Here is a 23267-nt window from a genome sequence, read left to right as displayed (position 1 = left end):
CCCCTATTGATGGAGAATTGATGCTTTTGAATGTGGTGTTGGAGAAGACTCTTGAGAGTCCCTTGGACTGCAAGGAGATCCAACCAGGCCATCCTAAAGAAAATCAGTTCTGAATATTCATTGGAAGGACTGATGTTGAAGCTGAAACTCCAATACTTTGGCCACCTGATGTGAAGAACTTACTCACTGGAAAAGACCCTGAGGCTGGGAAAGATTGAAGGTGGGAGGAGAAGGGGCGACAGAGGATGAGATGGTTGGATGGCACATGAGTTTGAGTAAACTCAGGGAGTTAGTGATGGACAGGGAGGCCTGGAGTGCTGCAGTCCATGGGGTCACGAAGAGTCGGACACGACTGAATGACTGAACTGATTGATGGAGATAGCAGATGCCTTTGGGGCCCTCTGTCTTCTCCCCTAATGTGACTCTGATTTCAGCCTCACTGGGGAGGGAGGGGGTCCCCGCTCAGGCACAGGCCTTGCCTTATCCACTTTCTGGTCCAAGACCTCTGACACACAGGAGTCCTCGGGACTCTTGTACAAACACAATCAGGAAGTGCAGGGGGAGCCAAGAGCTCCAGAGAAAGTCAGTTAGAAACCAGTTGTCTGGTCCTTCAGGCAGATGGCTCTGGGTAAAGGATACTTTACCCAGGACCCTCTGCTTTCAGGAGCTAAGATAATTTAGGTTGTCTCCAATTTTTCATTATTACAGACAAAGTTATAACAAGTAGCCTCTTACACTTATCTCTGTATTTGAGCTACTACTCTTTTCCATAAATTTTTGGAGGTAAAGTTGCAGGGCCGAAGGGATAAACCTCACTATTTGGTGGCTATAGCCAATTGGTCCTCCAGAAATGTTATGATTCTCATCTATGGTGGGTGAGGGAGACTGTTTCCCTCTCTCTGGGAGGCTAAGTGAAATGAGTAGGGTGTCCTGCCTGCCTCCTGGATAGAGGTGGGGAGGGGGCAGGGACAACTCAGAGTCAGGCTTGTGTGGGTTAGGAGGGGTTGACAAGATTGGTTACATACTGAGGGGGGTCCTTATTGTTGCTGTCAGTCGCCCAGTCGTGCCCGACTCTGTGACCCTGTGGACTGCAGCATGCCAGGCCTCCTTGTCCCTCACCATCTCCCAGAGTTTGTCCAAGTTCATGTTCACTGCATCGGTGATGCCATCCAGCCGTCTCATCCTCTGTCACCTCTTCTCATTCTGCCCTCAATCTTTCCCAGCCTCAAGGACTTTTCCAATGAGTCATCTGTTTGCATCAGATGACCAAAGTACTAGCTTTGTTTCCAAAGCAAGCCATTCAACATCACAGTAATCCAAGTCTATGCCCCTGCCACCGATGCCGAAGAAGCTGAAGTTGATCGGTTCTATGAAGACCTAGATCGGGAAGATATCCTGGAGAAGGAAATGGCAATCCACTCCAGTACTATTGCCTGGAAAATCCCATAGACAGAGGAGCCTGGTAGGCTACAGTCCATGGGGTTACTAAGAGTCGGACAGGACTGAGCGACTTCACTTCACTTCATGAAGACCTAGAAGACCTCCTAGAACTAATACCTGAAAAAGATGTTCTATTCATCATCTAGGACTGAAATGTGAAAGTAGGAAGTCAAGATATACCTGGAGTAACAGGCAAGTTTAGCCTTGAAGAACAAGATGAAAAAACAAAATGAAGAGGGGAGCCCACCCAGTAAGTAAATATGCTGCAAATAGAAGACACATTTCTCACTCTCGGGGAAGGAGAGGGAGGGTGAATGCTGGGGCATTGGATTGGAATTAGAGGTACTGATGTCAGTTCATGTTTTTCAATGTTTATTGATAGATACAAAAATAAATATTGATTGTGCATGTATGTGCATTGTATTTACTTAGGTAAAATAGAAAATTATATTTCCTAGTTGGGCTCACTGAGAGGGCCTGGGGGCAGCAACACCCTAGTAGTAATGATCATACAAGATCTTTGTTTCTAAACCCCAGTCTCTGCCAAAAGGAACCAGATCTCCTTGGAAAATGGCTGATTTCAGACTGGTGCAGGGAAATACATGATGAGCCTGTAATATTGTGCAAGAAAACACAGAAATGTTTATGATGAAGACGTGGAAAGGATATAGGAGGCAGCTTGATGAGGTTCCCACTGGCCAAATCTGGGATAATTTAAACATGACAAATAATGATAATGGATTATTGCTCATTGAATACAATTAGAAATCCTGCGTCCACACAGATATAAATAAAGAGTGAGAGGACAAAGTTTTATCTTATAGTCTAGTGCAAACTAACCAAAGAAGGAATGATAGATAGAATTACCATTTGGCAACCAATAATTAATTTATCTAAGAATCATAGACAAATGCTAAAATTAGTGGGTGTTTGATGAGAAATGGGATATTTACACAATCTCAAAGTACCCTCCGTGAAATACAAATTAATTCCCCCCCCAAAATTAGTAGTTTTCCAGAGGAGAACCCTGGCAGATACCATGTTAATCAAGGGAATAAAATGATCATTTTCAGTAACAGGACCAATAAAAACTGGTGGCTGCCTCATAGGATGCAATGAAAAGAACAAATCTCCCTTTCTGTGATACTGCCACCCAAAATGTATAACCTAAATCTCTCAAAAGGAAACATCAAGCCTTAATTGAAAGAAATCCTGCAAAAGAACTGGCCTGCGTGCTAAGTCACTTCAGTCGTGTCTGCTCTTTGTGATCCCAAGGACTGTAGCCTGCCAGGCTCCTCTGAACACGGAATTCTCTCTAGGCAAGAATACTGGAGTGGGATCCCCTTCTCCAGGGGATCTTCCTAACCCAGGGATCGAACCTGAGTCTCTTACATCTCCTGCATTGCAGGCAGGTTCTTTACCACTAGCACTGCCTGGGAAGCCCACAAACCAATTGACCTAGAATCTTTAAAAATGCCAAGGTTATGAAGTCAAGGGATGATTGAGGAGCTACTGCAGACTGGGACAACTGGCAGAACTTGAAAGTATTTGAGCGCTGGCCAGCAGGAATGCCTCAGTGCCGGTCCTGATGTTGATGGCAAGGTTGTGGTGATACAGGAGAGGGTCTCCATTGGCAGGAAATAGGTAAGAAAGTATTTAGGGAGACTGAGCTTCAGGCCAGCAGCTTAGTCTCAAAAGGTTCAGGATGTACTATGCTCGCAAAATTTTTCTGGAATGTATTCTGTCATTAAAAATGCCGCCTGTTCTCCAGAGTCTATAAGAATTATCTCACTTAATCCTCGCAGCAGCCACTTGATGGATGAGAGGAATGAGGCCCTGGGACTCACACAGGCAGTTGGGGCAGTGGGGGATTCAGCCAGGCCTGCACTGTCTTTTTAGGTCTTTCAGTGAGGAATGTGGTCTGTCAGGATCAGGGCTTTGCAGGAGGAGTGAGAAGGAAGGAGAGAGAGAGCCAATGATGCCCTCCTCACAGAAATAATACTAAACCCTTTAAGCGCCCAGAAGACCATGCTGTCAGGTGTGATGGGTCCTATGCCTGCTTGGGGACCACATAGGGGACAGGATCTGGTCCAGGCTCCTGGTTGGAGGCCCCTGTGTGCCCCTGGTGGGCTTTGGGCAGAGGGTGCCCTTCCATCCTGACCCCTGCACCAGGATCAGGAGGGCAGAAGCTGCCATACCTGGAGGCGAGCAGTGCAGAACAGGTGCGTGGCTCCTGGCTTCTCACACAGGGCCTGGGAAACTTGGGTGTGCAGCAGGGGCAACACGGGGGAAGGCATAACAGTTGGGGTGACAAAATGGCAGCGATATGGAGGGGCCTCGGGGGCACAGGGTATGTGACCAACTGGAGGGCATTTCTGTGTCCAAGTTTTCCTGAGCTGTCCTTCGAAGGCTTCTGACCAGACTAGCCATGACCTTGATGATGGCTTGAACAAAGGGCTTGAGCAGAGACAAGCTATCAGGTTTAAGAAAGGAACTGCCTTTTAAAATGGAAAAAAAATAAATCTACGACTAAGATGCTTACTCCTTGGTAGAAAAGCTATGACAAACCTAGACAGCATATTAAAAAGCAGAGACATTACTTTGCTGACAAAGGTCTATCTAGTGAAAGTTATGGTTTTTCCAGTAGTCATGTATGGATGTGAAAGTTGGACCATAAAGAAGGCTGAGCACCAAAGAATTTATGTTTTCGAACTGTGGTGCTGGAGAAGACTCTTGAGAGTCCCTTGGACTGCAATGAGATCAAAGCAGTCAATCTTAAAGGAAATCAACCCTGAATATTCATTGGAAGGACTGATGCTGAAGCTGAAGCTCCAATACTTTGGCCACCTGCTTCAAAGAACTGACTCACTGGAAAAGACCCTGATGCTGGGAAAGGTTGAGGACAAGAGGAGAAGGGGATGACAGAGGATGAGATGGTTGGATGGCATCACCAACTCAATGGACATGAGTTTGAGCAAACCCCAGAAGATGATGAAGGATAGGGAAGTCTGGTGTGCTGCAGTTCACTGGGGTCAAAAAGAGTCAGACACGCCTTAGCAACTGAACAACAAAAATAAGACCCAACGTAGCTAATAAATAAATATTTTAAAAATACAGTAAAATGAAAAATACATCTATATATATATATTATAGGATGAATGAATGTTGACTGCTGAAAAAAAGTCTTTTGACCGGAAAACAAACAATTACCCTAATCTGCTCCCTGGAGAGAACCACGGTCAGCTTCAGAATTGAGTACTGTTCAGTGCCTGGGATGGATCCCGTCTGCTTCGTTCCCCAGGGGCATACATGTCCCCATTCTACAGACGAGGAGACTGAGGTTGGTGGAGCGAACGGACTTACTTACCCCAGGTCACCGAGCTGGTCCACAGCCTCTCCTTGCCCTCGCTGCAGCCAGCCTCCCTCATTACAGAGGAGGCCCTGCCCCCTTCCTGCTGGGGGCCTGTGCAGTGGGGGCTGGGGTCCTCCTGGGTCCTCTGGGGCCCGGTGAGGTTGGAAACCTTTCCTGTGGCAAGGGTTCAGCCTGACTGAAGTGGTTATGCCCTAATAAAGCCCTGCTGATTGCAGCCCACTCTTCCCGATCTTGTTTACAGAGCCTGCACACAAACACACTTGAGAAATTTCTGGGAACTTGAGAGCTTTCTCAGGAAGGCAGGATCCCAGAGAGACCACCTGAGGGTGGAGAGTGACTCCCGATGGGGCCTGCCTCCAGTCCGTAGCTTCTGTGTCCTTCCCTTTCACTCTCCATGAGCCCCTCTTGCCAGGGAACAAAGAAAGAAACCTCTTTATTATTTTCTCTCAGTGCCTTGGAAAAAAAATATTAAAAATCACTTCCTTTGTGTTCAGAAAATGTACCAAGTTTCTGAGACATGTACCTACCCTGATTTATTTGAAAAACAGTTATCAAAAGCTGGCTGAGCGCCTTCCCGGAAACTCTGCATCCTTTATTTCATTTAATCTCCATAATAACCTTATGAAGCAGGTCTGTTGTCATTCCCATTTTCCAGATGAAGAAATTGAGGCATAGAGAGTCTAAGCATCATATCTCCAACAGCCAAAGGATGAAGATAAAACAACTTGTGTCCCTGGAAATGCATCTAACAGCCTCTCTGAGCTGGGACCACACGTTATAACCCCTTGGAAGGCATCAAGCCCTAACTAGGGAACGTTTGAATTTTTACCAAAATTTCCAGAGTGAACTGGGTACCAACACTCTGGAGAAAGGCACTCAGTGGCCTGGCTTGTCCCCACGGAACAACTCTCCCTGGGCTAGAGGGTGCCAGGCTAGCTCAGGGCAGCTGGCGTCCCAAGGAGTTCAGAGCCTTAAAGAACCCTGATGTACCCAGGTAGCTCTTGGAGAAAACTCGTAGCCCAGTGAGGGAAAGGCAAATGGGCTTCAGAAGGGGAACTAGAACTTTGTGGGTGGCGCTAGTGGTAAAGAACCTGCCTGCCAATGCGGGAGACGTAAGAGATGGGGGTTCGATCCCTGGCTTGGGAAGATCCCCTGGAGGAGGGCATGGCTACCCACTCCAGTATTCTTGCCTGGAGAATCCCATGGACAGAGGAGCCTGGTGGGCTACAGTCCATGGGGTTGCCAAGAGTCAGACATGACTGAAGTGATTTAGCAGGCGCACCTGGAAGATTCCGCATGCTGCGGGGCAACTAATGCCACAACCAGAGAAGCCAGTGAGCTGCAACTAAGGCCCGACACGGCCAAATAAATAATAAATAAATAAAGATTTTTGTAAAAAAGGAGGGGAACTATGGCAGACGTGTTTATACAAAACTAGTCTCTGAGCGGGTAAATATACATATGAACTTTTTTTTAAGCCTAGACTCTTGAAATTTGACCTGCTTTAAAAACGGGAGAGCCAGGCTCGAAACTGTAGAATAAAAGGGAAAGTTTTTACTCAGATAAACTTAGAGTCAAATCCCAGCTTCAGCACTTAGCTGGGGGACCTTGGGCAAGTTATTTAACATTGTGGGCTCCCTGCTTTCACGTGTTAAAAGTCAATTCATTATAATCTCTGCCTCAAGGCAGCTGGGCGGAGAACTGACATTCTCTTCTTAGGGCAGGCTGTTTATAAGTCTGCTATTTTTGAGTCCAAATGAACTAATAAAAAGGGTTAAACTTTCAGTTCCCAGATGTGCTTCCCTCAAATAGGAGTGTGACCTGGGCCTTCCTATTTGAATAACTGGAATTTCTTATCTTCTTGGCAGACATATGTTCTCCTGGGTATCGTTTTCCAAAAAGGTTATGTAGACACTTGTGAGCTGGGACAAGCCACTCAGGCCCAGCAGCAGGCTGCTGGGCTGCCAGCCCGCCAGCTCCTCTCTCTCATGCTGGTGCATTTGAAGAGTCCTCGAACCCCTGGCTGGCAGATAGTAGTAGTAGTGTTAGTTGCTCAGTTGTGTCCGTCTCTTTGCAACCCCACGGACTGTAGCCCGCCCTCCATGTAGGCTCCTCTGTCCATGGGATGATCCTGGCAAGAATACTGGAGTGGGTTGCCATTTCCTTATGTGTGTGCTTTGTTTGGCTGCTTGGCACCTGTAACTGTCTGCCAGGGGCTATGGCTGCCCCATTGCATGGGGAATCCTCCTTTCTCCACTGCAGAGGGCCTGAAGGCTCCCCTTCCCAAACAGTGAGAGTGCTGGGTCAGGATCCAACTTCACAGCATCCGGCGTGTCACCCTGGGCAGGGGTCCATCTAGTGCCTCAAAGAAGTAGGGATGGGGTCCCAGCCTGGGGCTCATGTTGCCACACTACCAGCCCTTTCAGCTGCAAGAGGTCTTCAGCTACCTGGTCTTCAGGAAATCATGCTTAAATTAGCCAGAGTCAGTTTTGATATTTGCAAACCAAGATCCTTACCTGGCACAGGAGCCCACATCACTTGCTACAAGAATTTATATTTTTACCAAAAAATGTACTGTACTTACACCACCACAAGTCATGGTTAATCCAAGAAAGGGGTTTAAACTTTATTTTTATTTGTTTAGAGATTTTGACTTGGAGCAGTAGTTTACCATTGACTGCTGTCAATCTTCACTGTAGTTTTAAAGAAGAACTGTAAATGACGGTGCTATCCAAGTCAAATAAATGCATGCCTGCCTCATAGCAAAGTTGTAGCTCTCCGTTATATATATATTTTAATCAGTTTTCAACATTTTGTGGATGTTGACTACCTGAGGTTTATTTTTAGATGTGCTATTAACACTTTGTTGGATTCAGAGGGTTCCTTAGAAGTTTTATGTATAAATATGTAAAATAAAAATTAAAGCTTTGTTTCATTAAAAAAAAAAAGAATTTCAACCATAGAATAATCTTCTAGCATCCTGCCTTGAAGTGTGCAGACTCCCGGCCATCTTTAACTTTGCAACAGCTGTGCCCACACTGCTGCCTAGCTCCCCACCACACGCTCCCAGCGTCCTGTTTTGTACCCTTCCCCGAGTCTAACGACTGCTGGTGGCTACACCCAGCGCTTCTCACCTTGGGATAACCTTAGAAAGACTCACCTACCTGCACGAACAATTGTCATTTTTTCACTACTTCTGGGTTCTTTCATTTATTTCCTCAAACTTAATGGTATTTCCTTTGTCATCCTGAGCCTATTTTTTGTTGTTGGCACTTGACTATTTACTGCTTTTGTATCTACTGGTTGTGGAAGCAGTCTGCCTTGGGAATGGCAATAATTGGGAAGAAAAGTAAAGTGGTTATCAGACCAGCTAGAAGTGGTCCGCTTTCTATAATCACAATGCTGAGTGGCAAGATACTACTCCTCCCAGGCTGACTGTTCCCTCTACACTCACCGCTTGGTACGCCACTGCCTCTGGGAAGATAGTCCCATGGAACTGATATTCATGGAACACGTTGAAACTGAACCAGAACTGAAGTATTAAGTGGTAAAGGTTTGCGACTGACTCTCATACAGTCCAGAAAAATTGCATATACACATGCACACACAGGGCTTCCCTGGTGGCTCAGACGGTAAAGAATCCACCTCCAATGCAGGAGACCTGGGTTCAGTCCCTGGGTTGGGAAGGTCTCCTGAAAGAGGGCATGGCAACCCACTCCAGTTTTCTTGTCTGGAGAATCCCATGGACAGAGGAGCCTGGTGGGCTACAGTCCATGGGGTCACAAAGAGTCAGACAGGACTAAGCGACTAAGCACACACACACACACACACAGAGAAAAGGATGCAAGAAATGTAAAATTTTAGGAATTCTTGATTCTATTCTTTCAACTTGTCTGTAAGTGTGAAATTGTGCCAATATTAAAAGCTAAAAGGGAGAGACTTCCCTGGTGGTCCAGTGGTTAAGACTCCACCTGCCAATGGACGGGACAAGGGTTCAATCCCTGGTCCGGAAAGTTCCCACATTCTGCAGAGCCTGAGAGTCGCAGCTGCTGAAGCTTGAGCATTCCAGGGCCCTTACTCTGCAACAAGAGAAGCCCCTGCAATGAGAAGCCTGTGCTCCTCAACAGAGGAGCCCCCACCTGCCACAACTAGAGAAAGCCTGCACAGCAACGAAGACCCAGCACAGCCACACATAAATAAATAGAAACTAAAAGGAAAAGCAAAAACTCTAATGTAGACACAGCAAACCATGGTGAACTAATGAATTCCCAAGTCTGACTTCATTCACTGGTGGAGCTTTGGTTCTGAACTAACCGTGGGCATTCCTGAAGGGGACAATCTAAGGAGTGGTCTCTATACTGCCTCTGAACGTGGTGTGTTAGCTAGGAAGGTGTGTGGCATGCACGCACACACACACCCTGAGGAGGCATGAGGGATACACAGGCTCAGGATGAGAGAGGTCCAGGCTTTTTTCTGGTCCTCTCGCTGTGTGACCATGGTCACCAATGGAGGTAAAGGCCTGGGGCACCAGTCAGGCGCTGGGGGAGGAGGTGGGTGACCCTCTGGGTTTCAGTTCCTCGGGGACCTGACAGACTGGGGTAGCTCAGAAACCAGCTGCCTGGCCCTTGGGTGGCAAAGGCCAGACAGCCTCAAGCGGATCTCTCCATGGACAGGAGAGGTGGAGGTCTCCGAGGTCCAGCTGCAGGGCCCAGCCTGCTCGAGCTGTGGTCATGCTCTCCCCAGTTTCGTCTTCTCCTTCCCTCCCGCTGGGGCCAGCTCTCCGGCCACAGCTGTCTGGGGACCTATCCCTCCCAACTGGAAGAATGATGCACTCCCAGCCCTGACCCCTGGCAGTTTTCCAGTATCTCCCAGAGAATTATGAGCAGAGTTATGAACACCATTTCTTGAGTGGCCCAGTCCTAAGTGTTTTAACCCATGTTATTGAGCTTAATGGGCTTCCCTGATGACCCAGATGGTAAAGAATCTGTCTGCAGAGTGGGAGACCTGGGTTCAATTCCTGGGCAGGGAAGATCCAACCCACTCCAGTATTCTTTCCTGGAGCATCCCATGGACAGAGGAGCCTGGTGGGCTACCGTCCATGGGGTCGCAAAAGAGTCGGACACGACTGAGCGACTAAACAACAACTCTGGCAGAGAGCCCAGGTGGATGGGGTGGGTGGTGGGTGGGGGTTTCTCATCCAGGCCCCACTGTCCCCTGTCTTCTTTTACCCTCTCGTTTCATGAGAGTGAACCAGTTTCTGTAAGAGGAGTCAGGCCTGGCGGCGTGTAGAGTGTGGGTGACTATTGAAGCCACGCGGCTTCCTAAGATGCATCCCAGACTCCATCATGGGGCCCAGACCTTTCCTCTCTCTCGGACATGGCCTACTCAGGCCCAGCTGAGCAAACCAGGTGGAAAAGGCTGTAACCTGCGGAGGCACCCAGCTGAGCCTGGACTGTCCTGCTGCAACATTCGCTCTTCCCAGCTCTCCCTGTTTACTGAGCCTGATTACTGGTGACTTCTGGGCTGTCCTCACTGCCTGGGCTTCAGAACAGCCCCTCCATCCAGTCCAGTGCCTCAGGGTCCCCAGGCTTACCTCACCCCCCTCGTCTCATCCCCAGGGGGCAGGAAAGCAGGGTGGAGGTGGGGGTTTCTGGGCCTTCCAGGAGTCCCCAGGGTGAGGAAGGCTACAGGACTTGTCACAGGCCTCAGGCCCAGCGAGCCCTGTGGGTGGGTCAGAACCTGGGAGGCGGGCCCACCAGCTCCTAGAAGTCCCAGTGGCACTCCTCTGGCAGAACTGCTGTTGTGTGGAGGTGGACCCTTAGCACCCAAGCCTTGGTAGATGTCTAGCATCCAAGCTCCTGAGACTGAGATACACACCCAGAGAACCTGACATCCGTTTAGTCCAGGCCTCAGCCCTGCGGGACTCCCAGACAGACAAGGCCCTGGGGAAGCCACCTCAGGACGGGGTGGGAGGCAGTGGATGTCAGGGGGTTCTGATGGGACATGCTGCTGTGGAGGTCTTGAGCCCTGGCCCAGAGGCTGGGACACCCAGGGCCCTCTGGACAATGCTACAGCCATGATGGCCACTGGGCCTTCTCCTTTTGGAGGGCATCCTTTTAGCCTCACGTGGTCTTTGATGGCTGCTAACGCTGTGAATGGTGGGGTGGCAGATGATGAGATGGTTAGATAGCATCACTGACTCAATGGACATGAATTTGAGCAAACTCCAGGAGATAGTGGAGGACAGAGGAGCCTGGCCTGCTGCAGTACACGGGGTTGCAAAGAGATGAACATGACTGAACAACAGCAACAATGCTATGAAAGACGCAGCCAGCTGTAGGAATTCCTAATGGGTAGGAGCCATTCTGCCTCTCTAGGCAGAAATAGGGCTTCCCAGGTGGCACCAGTGGTAAAAAAAAAACCCACTTGCCAATGCAGGTAGACTTAAGAGATGTGTGTTCAATTCCTGGATCAGGAAGATCCCCTGGAGGAGGGCGTGGCAACCCACTCCAGTATTCTTTCCTGAAGAATCCCATGGACAGAGGAGCCTGGCAGGCTATATAGTCCATGGGGTTGCACAGAGTCAGACATGACCGAGTGACTTAGCATGCATGCTCACAAGGCAGAGATAAGGTCCTTCCCCATCCTTTTCTGGGCTCTGAGCACCTCCAGAGGGCCCACAGTGGGTTTCAGGCTGCTCAAGAGTCTGAGTGAAGTGGTAGTCGTGTGTGCAAGTCGTGTGTGTTCCAGTAAGGGGGGTAGGGCTCGACAAAGATCATCTCATGTTAAGTGCTGTCTGTGACCCCATGGTAGGCTGTTCCCAGTGATGCCCTCTGCCCCTCACTGCTCATCTGATGTGACCGCAGCCCCGATCTTGAAGGCACCAGCCAGGCTCATGCATCTGAGCCTGAGTAGCTAACTATCAGGGATACACCAGAATCCTTTCACGGGGACCCTGTGTCTCTTCGCTGCCTGCAACCTCCCTGAGCCTGGGGCTGTGTTTACGTGTGGAGTTCCTGGGAAGACAGCCTGGGGACCAGGGGCTAACTCCCAGTATCCAAGGCCAAACAGTGACTCATGGGAAGGAGGCGGCGGTGGGGGCAGAGAGAGTCTAAGGGTAGAACGTCTCGCCTCCAGTTGTCATTAAGCAGAGATAATCCCACTCAAATCCCACTGACATTCTTGAGTGCTGGCCGTGTGCCAGCCCCATGCGAAATCTTCACCGTCATGTCTCACAGCGGGCACAGGATTGTGGCAAGGGTGGTACAGAGGGTCTGTGTCTCTTCCCTTCACACAGCTCACAGCCTTCCTGGGGCCTGGGGCTTTGTGCTTAACCCTTCCCAGTGCTTCTCACAGTGTGGTTCTGGGGCCAGGGTTCCTCTGGGTCAAATCTGAGGATTTCTGGATCTAGCCCAGACTAAGGAAATCAGACCCTGGGAAGAGGCCCAGGAGCCAGCATTTCCGCCTGTGAGATCCATGTTGCTAAACTCCTGAGCGAGTTCCTTCAGCTAAGGAGCTGGCTGGAGGAGGGGGGCTGAGCCCGGGAGGTGCTCCCTGCTGGGTTTACCAGTGCGCAGTTTGAAGGAGCAGGAGGAGACCCCGGGATCCACGGCTCTTCTCACTCTACAGTTTTCTCCCTCCTGTGGACACCCTGTGGTAGGCTGAGAGGAGCAGGCAGAACATCTGAATGGCAGAGAGCTAGTTGGGGTATCTGGGGTGGGAGAATATGCTTATGGGGGTGTGGGCTGGTGCGCAGGGGTAGGGGGACCAGGAAGGCAAGCAGGAGTGGGGAGGTCCAATACCAGGCTAGACTTCGGTGTTCTTATTCAGAAGGGAGTGTTGGCCCCTACAGGAGGTTTTCAAGGAGTGGAATGCCATTGTGGGGGGGTTCAGGAAGATGGCTGGGTGGTGGGAGGCCACACTAGAGGGACAGTGGAGGTTCTTACAGCAGTCCTCGGGGAGGAGGCACAGCCAAGACCTGGACTTAGGGGCTGGAGGACCCAAAGGCAGAGGGGGTGAAGGGGGAGGGGGTGGAGACTGCTGTCCAGGGACTGAGATAGACAGAAGGGGAGGAATCCCATGTGAAGCCTAGGAGCCTGGGATAAGACCCTTTGAGGCTTGTTAATTTGGAGGGGCTGGTGGGATGTCCTTGGGGGTAAGTTTGAAAGGCAGGGCAGAAGAAGGTGGGATCTGGAGGGACACCGTAAGAAGGGTTATGCGAAGAGTCAGCATCCTGGAACATGGGGACAGAGATGTGAGACCCTGATCACTCCAGTGGCATCTCTCTGAGGCTCAGTTTGCTCATCTATAAAATGGGTTGCTGTGAGGGTTCCGGTGTTCCTGGAAGCGTCCCCCATCAAACACTTGGAAACACAATCGCTATGGTTTGTGGCGTCCGGGGGGGCCCCCAGATAAGTGTGTCAGGGTTCAGCCGTTGAGGGGGGCTAAGCTGGGCTGAGGGGACACCACTGCCCCCTGTTGGCTGTCTGGGCCAGAGCGCCCCTGGCCCCCGACGGGCGGGGCGACCTGCGGGCTGCTAGCGGGTTGGCCGCCTCCAGACTGCCAGTCGGCCCGCTCTGGCGCCGCGTCCGTCCGTCGATCAGTGCGAGGACGCCCGGCCCGCGCTCGGCGAGTGGGCTCCCGGCCCCTGGGATCCCGCGGGGCGCAGGCGGCATGGTAGGTGCGCGGCGGGGAGGGCGCGCCCGCAGGGTCGCCCCAGAGCGGTAGGGATCGCAGGCCCAGTTGAGACGCGTTCCCCGCCACCCCGCTCTCCGGAGGACTCGCAGCCTCCTTGGGTATATCTGTCTTTTCGCCGGCCTTGCGCGCCGCGAGGCATGGGAGGCTCTGGTGCGGCGACCTTTCCCCGAGTTCGCGGGAGCCTCTCTCGAACCCGGGTCGGCGCCTGCGCGTTCTCAGCTCATCGCTGCGGTTCCGGCTTAGCTCTCGCAGCAACCCGGGTTGGGAGGGCTGGGGAGGCAGGGGCGGGAGGAACTTTTGAGGGGATAAAGATGCCCCTCCATCCCCAAATGCGGGGATTCGGTGTCAGAGAGGCAGGAAGGCTGGGGGAGGCTTCTGGGTGGAGGCTTTGGTGAGAAGATACTCGGGGTGAAGAATACTTGGGATCTAGGGGAGAGAAGGACCTGAAAAAGAAAGTTGAACGGTGGGTACACAGGTACGTGGGTAAGGGAAGCCCCGAACCCGCATCTGAGGAGAGGAAATGGAGCTGGAGCGAGGATCCAGGGAGAGGATCCAGGAACCAAGCCGGAAAATCGGCGGTTGCTCAGAAGGGAGGGGAGGTGGTGGTGGCCGGTTTGAGGAACAGGCTCAGGTGGGCAGCTCCCAGTCTTTGGCAACAAGCCACAGGACCAGAGGAATCCCGTTCAGCTCCTGCCCCATGTCCCTTCGACTGTCCTTCATTTGCTGGGTGAGAAGTAAGGATCATGTCACTAATGCATTGGAGTTGAGCACCTGAAATTTATCAGGCATGTTCCTGAGAACTTAATTCTCTCATTTACTCTTCCCAGAAACTAGCTAGGAGGTAGGCTGTATCTCCTTACCCATTTTACAGATGAGGAGACTGAGGCACAGTGAGGGCCTGTCACAGAAGAGGATGGTGGACCTGGCACTTGATCCCCGGCCAGTCTGTTTACCTTCATAGCCAGGGTCCTTAGCTACTCTATCTGCGTGCTATGTCACTTCAGTCGTGTCCCACTCTGTGAGACCATATGGATTGTAGCCTGCCAGGTTCCTCTGTCCAAGGGATTTCCCAGGCAAGAATACTGGACTGGGTTGACATTTTCTCCTCCAGGGAACCTTCCCAACCCAGGGATCAAACCTGAGTCTCATGTCTCCTGCAGTGGCAGGAGGGTTCTTTACCACTAGCGCCATGTGGGAAGCCCCACTCTCTCTGGTGGGCTGGCAAAGAGATGGGGAGCCAGAGGGAGGAGAGTGAACCTCAGAACTGGCAGCATCAAAGGTATCAAATACTTGGACTTCAAACGGTTCAGGAAATAGAAAACAGAAGTAAGCACTAACTTTTGGATCAGCATTATAGTTTTGGGCCCTTTCACTCCCTTGCTTGATGCCCAGTGACCCAGTCCTCCCAGCAAGGTCATGTAATCAGGCCCTTTTGTGTGTCAGGCAGACGGTGTGCTAATACCTTTCATGGATTAAATTTCTGGATCCTTATAATAAGGGGACAGCCACAGAGAGGTTACCATGCAAATGGTCCCACAGTTCAAAATTGGTGAGGCTAGATTTGAATCCAAGCAGGTGTTTCCAGAACCCTTCCTTGCTCATCAGGACCAACTGATACTGTGCACTGTGCCCGTTTTACAGGTGCCCAAACTGAGTGTGTCTCCCAAAATCCAAGGCTTGGAAGGGTAGAGACTGAAAGGGACTGCTGATGGCATAGCGCGTGCTTGAGAGTTTCCATCACTAACCAAAGGTTTCAGTGAAATTAAAAATTGAAGTTCTGGGGCTTCCCTGGTCGTCTAGTGGTTAAGAATCCGCTTGCCAATGCAAGGGACCCAGGTTTGACCCCTGGGCTGGGAGGTTCTCACATGCTACAGAGCAACTAAGCCCATGCACCACAACTACTGAGCCTACCAGACACAATTACTGAAGCCCACTCGCCTAGAGCCTGTGCTCGGCAGCAAGAGTAGCCATTGCAATGAGAAGCCTGAGCACCGCAACAAAGAGTGGCCCCCACTCCCTGAAACTAAGAGAAAGCCCATTGCACAGCAGTGAAGACCCAGCATGGCCAAAAGAAAATAAATAAATAAATCTTTAAAAAATTGAAGTCCCACTTTAAAAAAAATCATTTTTAAGATGTATATTTTGGGGGGAATTCTTTAAAAATTTTTATTTATTTGGCTGCATTGGGTCTTAGTTGCAGCACTCAGGATTTTTGTTGCTGTGTACAGAATCTAGTCCCCTGAGCAGGAATCGAACCTGGGCCCCCTGCATTGGGAGCACAGAGTGTCAGCCATTGGATCATCAGGGAAGTCCCTAAGATGTACATTTTTAAGATGAAATTGTGATGGGTCTTACAATGGATGGCAGAGTTTTCCTTTCTCAGTGGCACAAAAAATAATGGCCCTCTTGGTGTCAACGGCACCTTTAGCTGGAATTAGGATAGAGCCGGGTTCCCTGAGTGACTTTCTGGGTGTCTCTCTCTTCCATTTCACAGGTTCCTCTCTGTTTCAACTGCTCCATCCTCCCTGGAGACAGGTCCCTGGGTGCAAGGAGCCCGGTGTCCTGCAATGGCAGCAGGGCTCTGGGGCCCTTTGACCCCCAGGACTTGAACCTGACCGATGAAGAGCTCAGGCTCAAGTACCTGGGGCCCCAGCAGACGGAGCTGTTCGTGCCCATCTGTGTCACCTACCTGCTGATCTTCGCGGTGGGTGCGGTGGGCAACGCGCTGACCTGCACGGTCATCCTGCGCCACAAAACCATGCGCACGCCCACCAACTACTACCTCTTCAGCCTGGCCGTGTCGGACCTGCTGGTGCTGCTCGTGGGCCTGCCCTTGGAGCTCTACGAGATGCAGAATAACTACCCGTTCTTGCTGGGCGCCGGCGGCTGCTACTTCCGCACGCTGCTCTTTGAGACCGTCTGCCTGGCCTCGGTGCTCAACGTCACCGCCCTGAGCGTCGAGCGCTACGTGGCTGTGGTGCACCCGCTGCGGGCCAGGTCGGTGGTGACGCACGCCCACGTGCGCCGCGTACTCGCAGCCATCTGGGGCCTAGCCGTGCTCTGCTCTCTGCCCAACACCAGCCTGCACGGCATCCGGCAGCTAGATGTGCCCTGCCGGGGCCTGGTGCCCGGCTCGGCCGTGTGCACCCTGGTGCACCCGAAAGCCATCTACAACCTGGTGGTGCAGGTCACTGCGGTGCTCTTCTTCTGCCTGCCCATGGCCACCATCAGCGTGCTCTACCTGCTCATTGGCCTGCGGCTGCGGAGTGAGAAACAGCTGATCCCCAGGCAGGAGGCCAAGGGCAGGGCCAGGACAAGCGACAGCCGCAGGCTCCGGGGGCTGCAGGATCGGGGTCGGACACAGGTGACCAAGATGCTGTGTAAGTGTTGCTGCTGGGAAGGGGGACTGAGCCAGGTGCTAGGCATGGAGCTGGGGGTTTCCGGGGCCTGGGGAAGGGGTTGAATGTCTGGGTTTACCATGGGGGATTAGCGTGAGGGGGAGTAACCCCACCCCCACCCCCGTGTGTGCACACTCTTTTAGATTAACTCGTGAGAAATTGACACGAAGGATAAATGTGAATGGTTCATAGCAGGATCGGCTGCATAATCTGTGGAGCCCAATGCAAAATGAAAATTCAGGGTCCCCTGTTAAAAAAAATGATGAAGAACCTTAAGACAGCAAGAGCAGAGCTGCTGTCTTGACCGTTTCAAGGTCAGGGCTTGGTGCAAACGCACAGGTATCACCATGAAGCCGGCTCATGGGACCAAAGGCAGACAGGGCAGAAGCTGGGCGCCAGGATGAGCTGTTCATGGGCTCTGGACCCCCCAGGTCTCTTATCTTTGCTCCCAAATATATCTTGGTTCTGTCCTTCCCTGAGCAGCCTGGGGGCATGACCTCAGACACAGAGTTCCCCTTTCCTGCGGAACTAACTGTCCTCTTTCCTTAGTGGCAGTTGAAAATCCCAGGGAAGGATTCTCATTGGTGGGCTTAGGTCATGGCCTGCCACGGGGCCAGAGTGGCAGGATGCTGGGTGAGCAGCCCTCATAGATCCACATGGTGGGATCAGGGGGAGCAAAATTCCCAAAAGAAGGGGATGGGGGTGCTGGAAAGGCAAGGTGATGAATTTCCTGCATGCCATGTCTGTGGCTCATTGGGGACCACACAAGTGACCATGATCTAAAAGAGGTCGTGGGACTTCCCTGTGGTCCAGTGCTTAGGACTCTGCACTCCCAATGCTGGGAGCGCAAGTTTGACCCCTGGTCTGGGAACTAAGATCCTGCATGCCACACAGTACAGCCAAAAAAAAAAAAAAAATAGTGAGAGAAAAAAAGAGGTCATTAGAGGCATGTTTGTGAGGGTCTATGTGATCAGGACAGTGGGGGCTGGGGCTGGCTAGGGCACACTCAGCTGGCTTGAGACTCTGGATCTTACTGTGGCCCTATGCATGCTAAGTCGCTTCAGTCGTGTCCAACTCTGTGTGACCCTATGGACTGTCGCCTGTCAGGCTCCTCTGTCCATGGGATTCTCCAGGCAAGAGTACTGGAGTGGGTTGCCATGCCCTCCTCCAGGACCTGACAGCTTCTGCACACTCCTATAACACAGGACTCCTAAACAAATAGTTAATACCATCCCCCTAAGTTGTGGGTGTCAATTGATCTAACAGTTGTGTAATAATCTGATGGCCCTAGGCCTAGCACTTTCTCATAAACAGTGGTCCTGGGGAAAACAGGCAAACTGATGCTAACCCAGTCGTTGATTCTCTCCCCACCCTGCCCTATTCCACAGGGTCTGAATCAGGTAGGTGGGGTGGGCCAGGACAGGATGGGGCTGGTGAGACCTTGGTCAAAGTGAAGGGATTTTATCCAGCAAACTGGGGACTGCCCTGCTTCCACAGAGGGACTCACTCCTCTCACCCCCAAGAACAGTGTCCCAGATCCCACGGTCACTTGTGCCACCTCCTAAGGTGGGCCTGACCTGGAGCTCTGTGCTCACCCCTGCACTAGAGACCACCTGCCCCCGCTGCCTCCTACTTCCCTGCCCACTGGGGCCGAGTCTCTGCCTCTGGGGTGGCTCTTGCCCTGGGAAAGTGGGGTGTTTCCTTAAGGCCGCCTTGCTTGCTGGCCTGGGGCTCTGGCTTTCTTCTCTCTCCCGTCTTCACTTTCTGAGGACCTACTACGCACCAGGCCATGTGCTGGGGATGTTGTAAGCCATGTTCTGACTGAAATCCCAGATTATGAGGAAGGCCACAGAGGGCCGTAAGAGGGGGAGACACTGCGGGGGAAGGATCGTGAGCTGGAGAAGCAAACACGGGGAACAAGGGACAGAAATCAAGGCAGATCTGATGGCAGAGACCCAAGGAAGGGCAGGGTTAAGAGCAGGGCTGGAGGGACGCTCCGGAGAAAGAGTGAAGGCTTGGCTGCCTGTCCTGCCTTTTTTCTGGGGGTGGGATGGGACCTTTCAAAGAAACGGGAGTTCGTGAAGGAAGGATACTGAGCTGAGCCCAGGAGAGCTGGGGGCTGGGGCTTTGAAGGCTTCTAGGGCCAAGGCAGGCAAGTGGGTGTGTGGGTGTGTGTGTGTCTGTGTATGGGGGCTGGTGTTCATCTCCCTTCCCCTCCAGTGAGTGTGTGTGTGTGTGTGTGTGTGTGAGGGCTGATGTTCAGAGTGTGTGTGTGTGTGTGTGTGTGTGTGTGTATGGGGGCCAGTGTTCATCTCCCTTCCCCTCCAGTGAGTGTGTGTGTGTGTGTGTGTGTGTATGGGGGCCGGTGTTCATCGTGTGTGTGTGTCTGTGTGTATGTATGGGGGCCAGTGTTCGTCGTGTGTGTGTGTGTGGGGCTGGTGTTCATCGTGTGTGCGTGTGGGGGGCGCTGGTGTTCATCATGTGTGTGTGTGTGTGTGTGTATGGGGGCCAGTGTTCATCTCCCTTCCCCTCCAGTGAGTGTGTGTGTGTGTGTGTGTGTGTGTATGGGGGCCGGTGTTCATCTCCCTTCCCCTCCAGTGAGTGTGTGTGTGTATGTGTGTGTGTGTGTGTGTGTGTGTATGGGGGCCGGTGTTCATCTCCCTTCCCCTCCAGTGAGTGTGTGTGTGTATGTGTGTGTGTGTGTGTGTATGGGGGCCGGTGTTCATCGTGTGTGTGTGTGTGTGTGTGTGTGTGTATGGGGGCCGGTGTTCATCATGTGTGTGTGTGTGTGTGTATGTATGGGGGCCAGTGTTCGTCGTGTGTGTGTGGGGGGCTGGTGTTCATCGTGTGTGTGTGGGGGGGGCCGGTGTTCATCGTGTGTGTGTGTGTGTGTGTGTGTGTGTGTGTGTATGGGGGCCAGTGTTCTTCGTGTGTGTGTGGGGGGAGCTGGTGTTCATTGCGTGTGTGTGTGTGTATGGGGGCCGGTGTTCATCTCCCTTTCCCTCCATGACCTCCCCGTCTACTGTCCTCTGACCACAGGCCCCATTCTCCTGCTTCTCCCTGCTTATGCATCAGCAGGCATGGCTCCCGAGTGTCACCAGAGGGGTCCTTAGCCACACTGTGTCACACACTCAGTTCCAGTTCCACGGCGAGAGAACCAGACCAGGCCAGGCTTGGCTTGGGTGTCCACGGCTGGTCCAGGGCACAGCCCACTGGTCAGTCAGCGGCAGTGGCGTGAGAGCAGCCTCTCCTAAAGGGGCACGGCCAGGGCAGACAGACTTCCAGAAGCTTCCAGCTGGACTGTGGGCGTGGGTGGCCTGTGGGAGAGGCACGGAGGTGAGAACAGGCACCCTCTCTGCCCGCAGTTGTACTGGTCGTGGTGTTCGGGATCTGCTGGGCCCCGTTCCACATCGACCGCCTCATGTGGAGTTTTGTGTCCCGCTGGACCGAGGGCCTGCTCCTGGCCTTCCAGTACGTGCACGTCATCTCCGGAGTCTTCTTCTACCTTAGTTCGGCCGCCAACCCCGTGCTCTACAGCCTCATGTCCACCCGCTTCCGGGACGCCTTCTGGGAGGCCCTGTGCCCAGGGACCCAGTGCCGTGGCCACAGAGCCCACCACAGCTCCTACAGCCTCAGCAGGGTGACCGTGGGCAGCATCCTGGGTGACACGGGCTCCCCGGGCAGCCAGGCCCAGCCTCTGGCCGAGAACAGTAGCCCAGGGGGCCAGCAAGGGATGCACCCCTCCTGAGAGGAGCCTCATGCCGCTTCACCCCAAGGGGCCAGAAGGTCACACCCAGCTTTGGGGGGCCACACCTGCCTCTTCTGCAGGCTATCCTCTGTCCCCCTACCCCACTTCAACCTAGTAACTCTGACTAGCACCTGACTACTGCCCCCACCCATGTATTGGAAGGATTATAAGGTTGCTGTCTGCTCTCCAGGCCCCTAGGCCTCCTGGTACAGCCCTGCCCTGGTAGGAACATCATGTCTGGTTAACTGGGCACGGCAAGACTTCATCTGGGGGTTCCCCCACCCACCCCCAGTTTCTGAAGTGTTTCCGGGGCGGCCCTTCCTTTCCATTTCTTGCTGAGCTTCCGGTTCTGGTCCACTCTGCCCCCTCTAGCTCTTGGTGCACCTGGGAACCTGCGACCTTCCTCTGACCCAACCGCTCCCTGGCCCCCAGTTGACTTACTCTGCTCTGGGATTTCCACCTGGTGGAGCCGCTAGGTGGCAGGTGTGCCTGGGATCCAGGGGACCTGCTTCCAATCTCAGCTGCGCTGCCACCTCCTGTGCAACGCCCCCTCCCTGCTGTCCCCCGCCCCCGCCCGGCATCAAGCAAATTGCCTCTCCTTACATGCCTGGGTCCCTTATTTGCAAAACAAGAGGCCCTGACACTCGGGAGCGTCGCACTTTGGCACTTCAGCTGGTTTTCTGTGTGGGTGCAGAAGTCACTGCTGGTAACAGATACCCTCAGATTAACAAGGCGGAAATTACCCTTCACATCCTCACTACCTTCAACCCTTACTCCTGCCTTGACCCCTACAAGCTCCCCACCCCACCTCCTCCAGAGCCACGCAAAGAACATTCTTTGTCCTAGAGAAAGTGAGACTTGGCACCGACTGAGGAACCACGTGTGTGAGCAGAGGCCCCTGCCTGCCTCCATTCTCACCTCCTCAACATGCTGGCCTGGGGGCCTGAGATGAGTGGAGCGTTGGGCCTGACTGGCCAGAGAATCTCTGGGGACAAGAGACATGGGCCACCCAAGGACAAAGGGTGCCCCGTGAGGACTGCTTGGGGCTCAGTGAAGTGAGAAGAGGGTGCATGTGTGCTCAGTCGTTTCTGACTCTGAGACCCCACAGACTGTAGCCCACCAGGCTCTTCTGTTCATGGGATTCTCCAGGCAAGAATACTGGAGTGGGTTGCCACGCCCTCCTCCAGGGGATCTTTCTGACCCAGGGATCGAACCGGTGTCTCCTGCATCTCCTGCACTGCAGGCAAATTCTTTCCTGCCGAGCCACTAGGAAAGCCCTGAGGTGAGAAGAGAGATGGAGTAAGTCCGGAAATTAAGCTCCATCCTGAATCCCCGTGGATAGCTGGGTGCTCAGCCAGGACTCAGTTCATGGCCAGAACTTGTCCTGCTACAGCGCCCTGCCCGTTCTCCTCCTGAGGGGGAACTGCAGCAGAAGGAACCCTGGTCTCCCTGGTGAGGGGCTGTAGGGCCCCTGGGTGCTACGGGGCTCTCCCTACAGACTCTCCCCAGCTCAGGCCCCTGGCCCCCTGACTGCAAAGTGGAGGAGATTGTACAAAATGTTCTGGGGTTTTTGAAATTCAATTTTAAAAACAATACTCATTTTAGAAAATTGGAAATTACAAATGAGTGAAAACAAAAGCAATTTAAAGTAATTGCTAGGGGATGGGGGGAGGGGGAAATAGTTGTTTAATGGGTACAGGGTTTCAGTTTGAAAGTTCTGGAGATTGATTGCAAACCAATGTGAATATACTTGAATAATATTGAATTATACACTTAAATGGTTAAGATGGTAAATTGTATATGTATTTTACTACAGTTTTTTTTTTTTTTAAAGGAAGGATTAAGCCTAAAGGAAAAGAAAAAAAGAAAGTCACCTGTAGCTTTACTCTCCAGAGGTAACCACCATATATAAGACAGGATGGGCAAATTTGAGAAGGGAGCTTGTGTAAAGAGGCTGCGCAGAGCCATGAGGACCCAATGTCATCTCTGAAATGAGTTCCCCGGAGGCCTTGGGGTGGCGTCGGGGGAGGCAGCCGACACCAGACTTCAGGCTGGAGCCTGCCGTTGTTCCCACAGACTAACTGGACTCCCTGGAGCCTCTCTTAAGTGATGGTCAGAGCTGACGTGCTCCTGAGGCTTTGGTCAGCATTTGTGAAGGGCCAACTATGGGCAGAGAAGCCCTGGGCAGATGGGGGAACATAGGGAAGGTGAGTTATCAAAAGACCTGGGCTCTTAGTGTAAATTCGATGTATGTCTCTTGAGTGTCTCCATAGCACATCAATGGGTAGGTCCCATTTGTCATGAGTCACTGGTTACCATGGAAAGTGGAAACAGCAGTTCCGGGCTCAGCCCTTGAGAAACGAGTGGAGGTGGAAAGGCCAGCCAGCAAGATCCCAGTCTCTCCTGGATGCAGTGTCATCTGCAGCTTGCTCTGCTCTTCTGCACAGTCAGGGTGGTAGGGGAGGTGGGGTGCGCGGCAGCATTACCAAGTGCCCAGTGCTACTCCCAGGATAGGAGTGCTGGCTCCTCTGGGGCTCGAGTCACCTCATGTCCTGACTACAGTCATACACATCCCTCCTCCTCCATGTTTAAGAGGCTGGGCCCTCTCTGC

At 52.4% G+C, this 23267-nt stretch overlaps 1 protein-coding gene across 1 annotated transcript; it reads left to right on the top strand.

The window, feature by feature from the left end:
* The first annotated feature begins 14030 nt into the window (after positions 1–14030).
* Positions 14031–20656, top strand: NMUR1 (neuromedin U receptor 1). Its single transcript, XM_055574477.1, has 3 exons — positions 14031–14237; positions 16005–16890; positions 20274–20656. The coding sequence occupies exons 1-3, from the start codon at positions 14031–14033 to the stop codon at positions 20654–20656; spliced, it is 1476 nt and encodes a 491-aa protein (XP_055430452.1).
* The last annotated feature ends 2611 nt before the right edge of the window (positions 20657–23267 follow it).

This window comes from Bubalus kerabau, chromosome 3, assembly GCF_029407905.1.
Source record: "Bubalus kerabau isolate K-KA32 ecotype Philippines breed swamp buffalo chromosome 3, PCC_UOA_SB_1v2, whole genome shotgun sequence".
NCBI lineage: Eukaryota > Metazoa > Chordata > Mammalia > Artiodactyla > Bovidae > Bubalus > Bubalus kerabau.
This window is presented reverse-complemented; position numbering and strand designations above follow the sequence as displayed.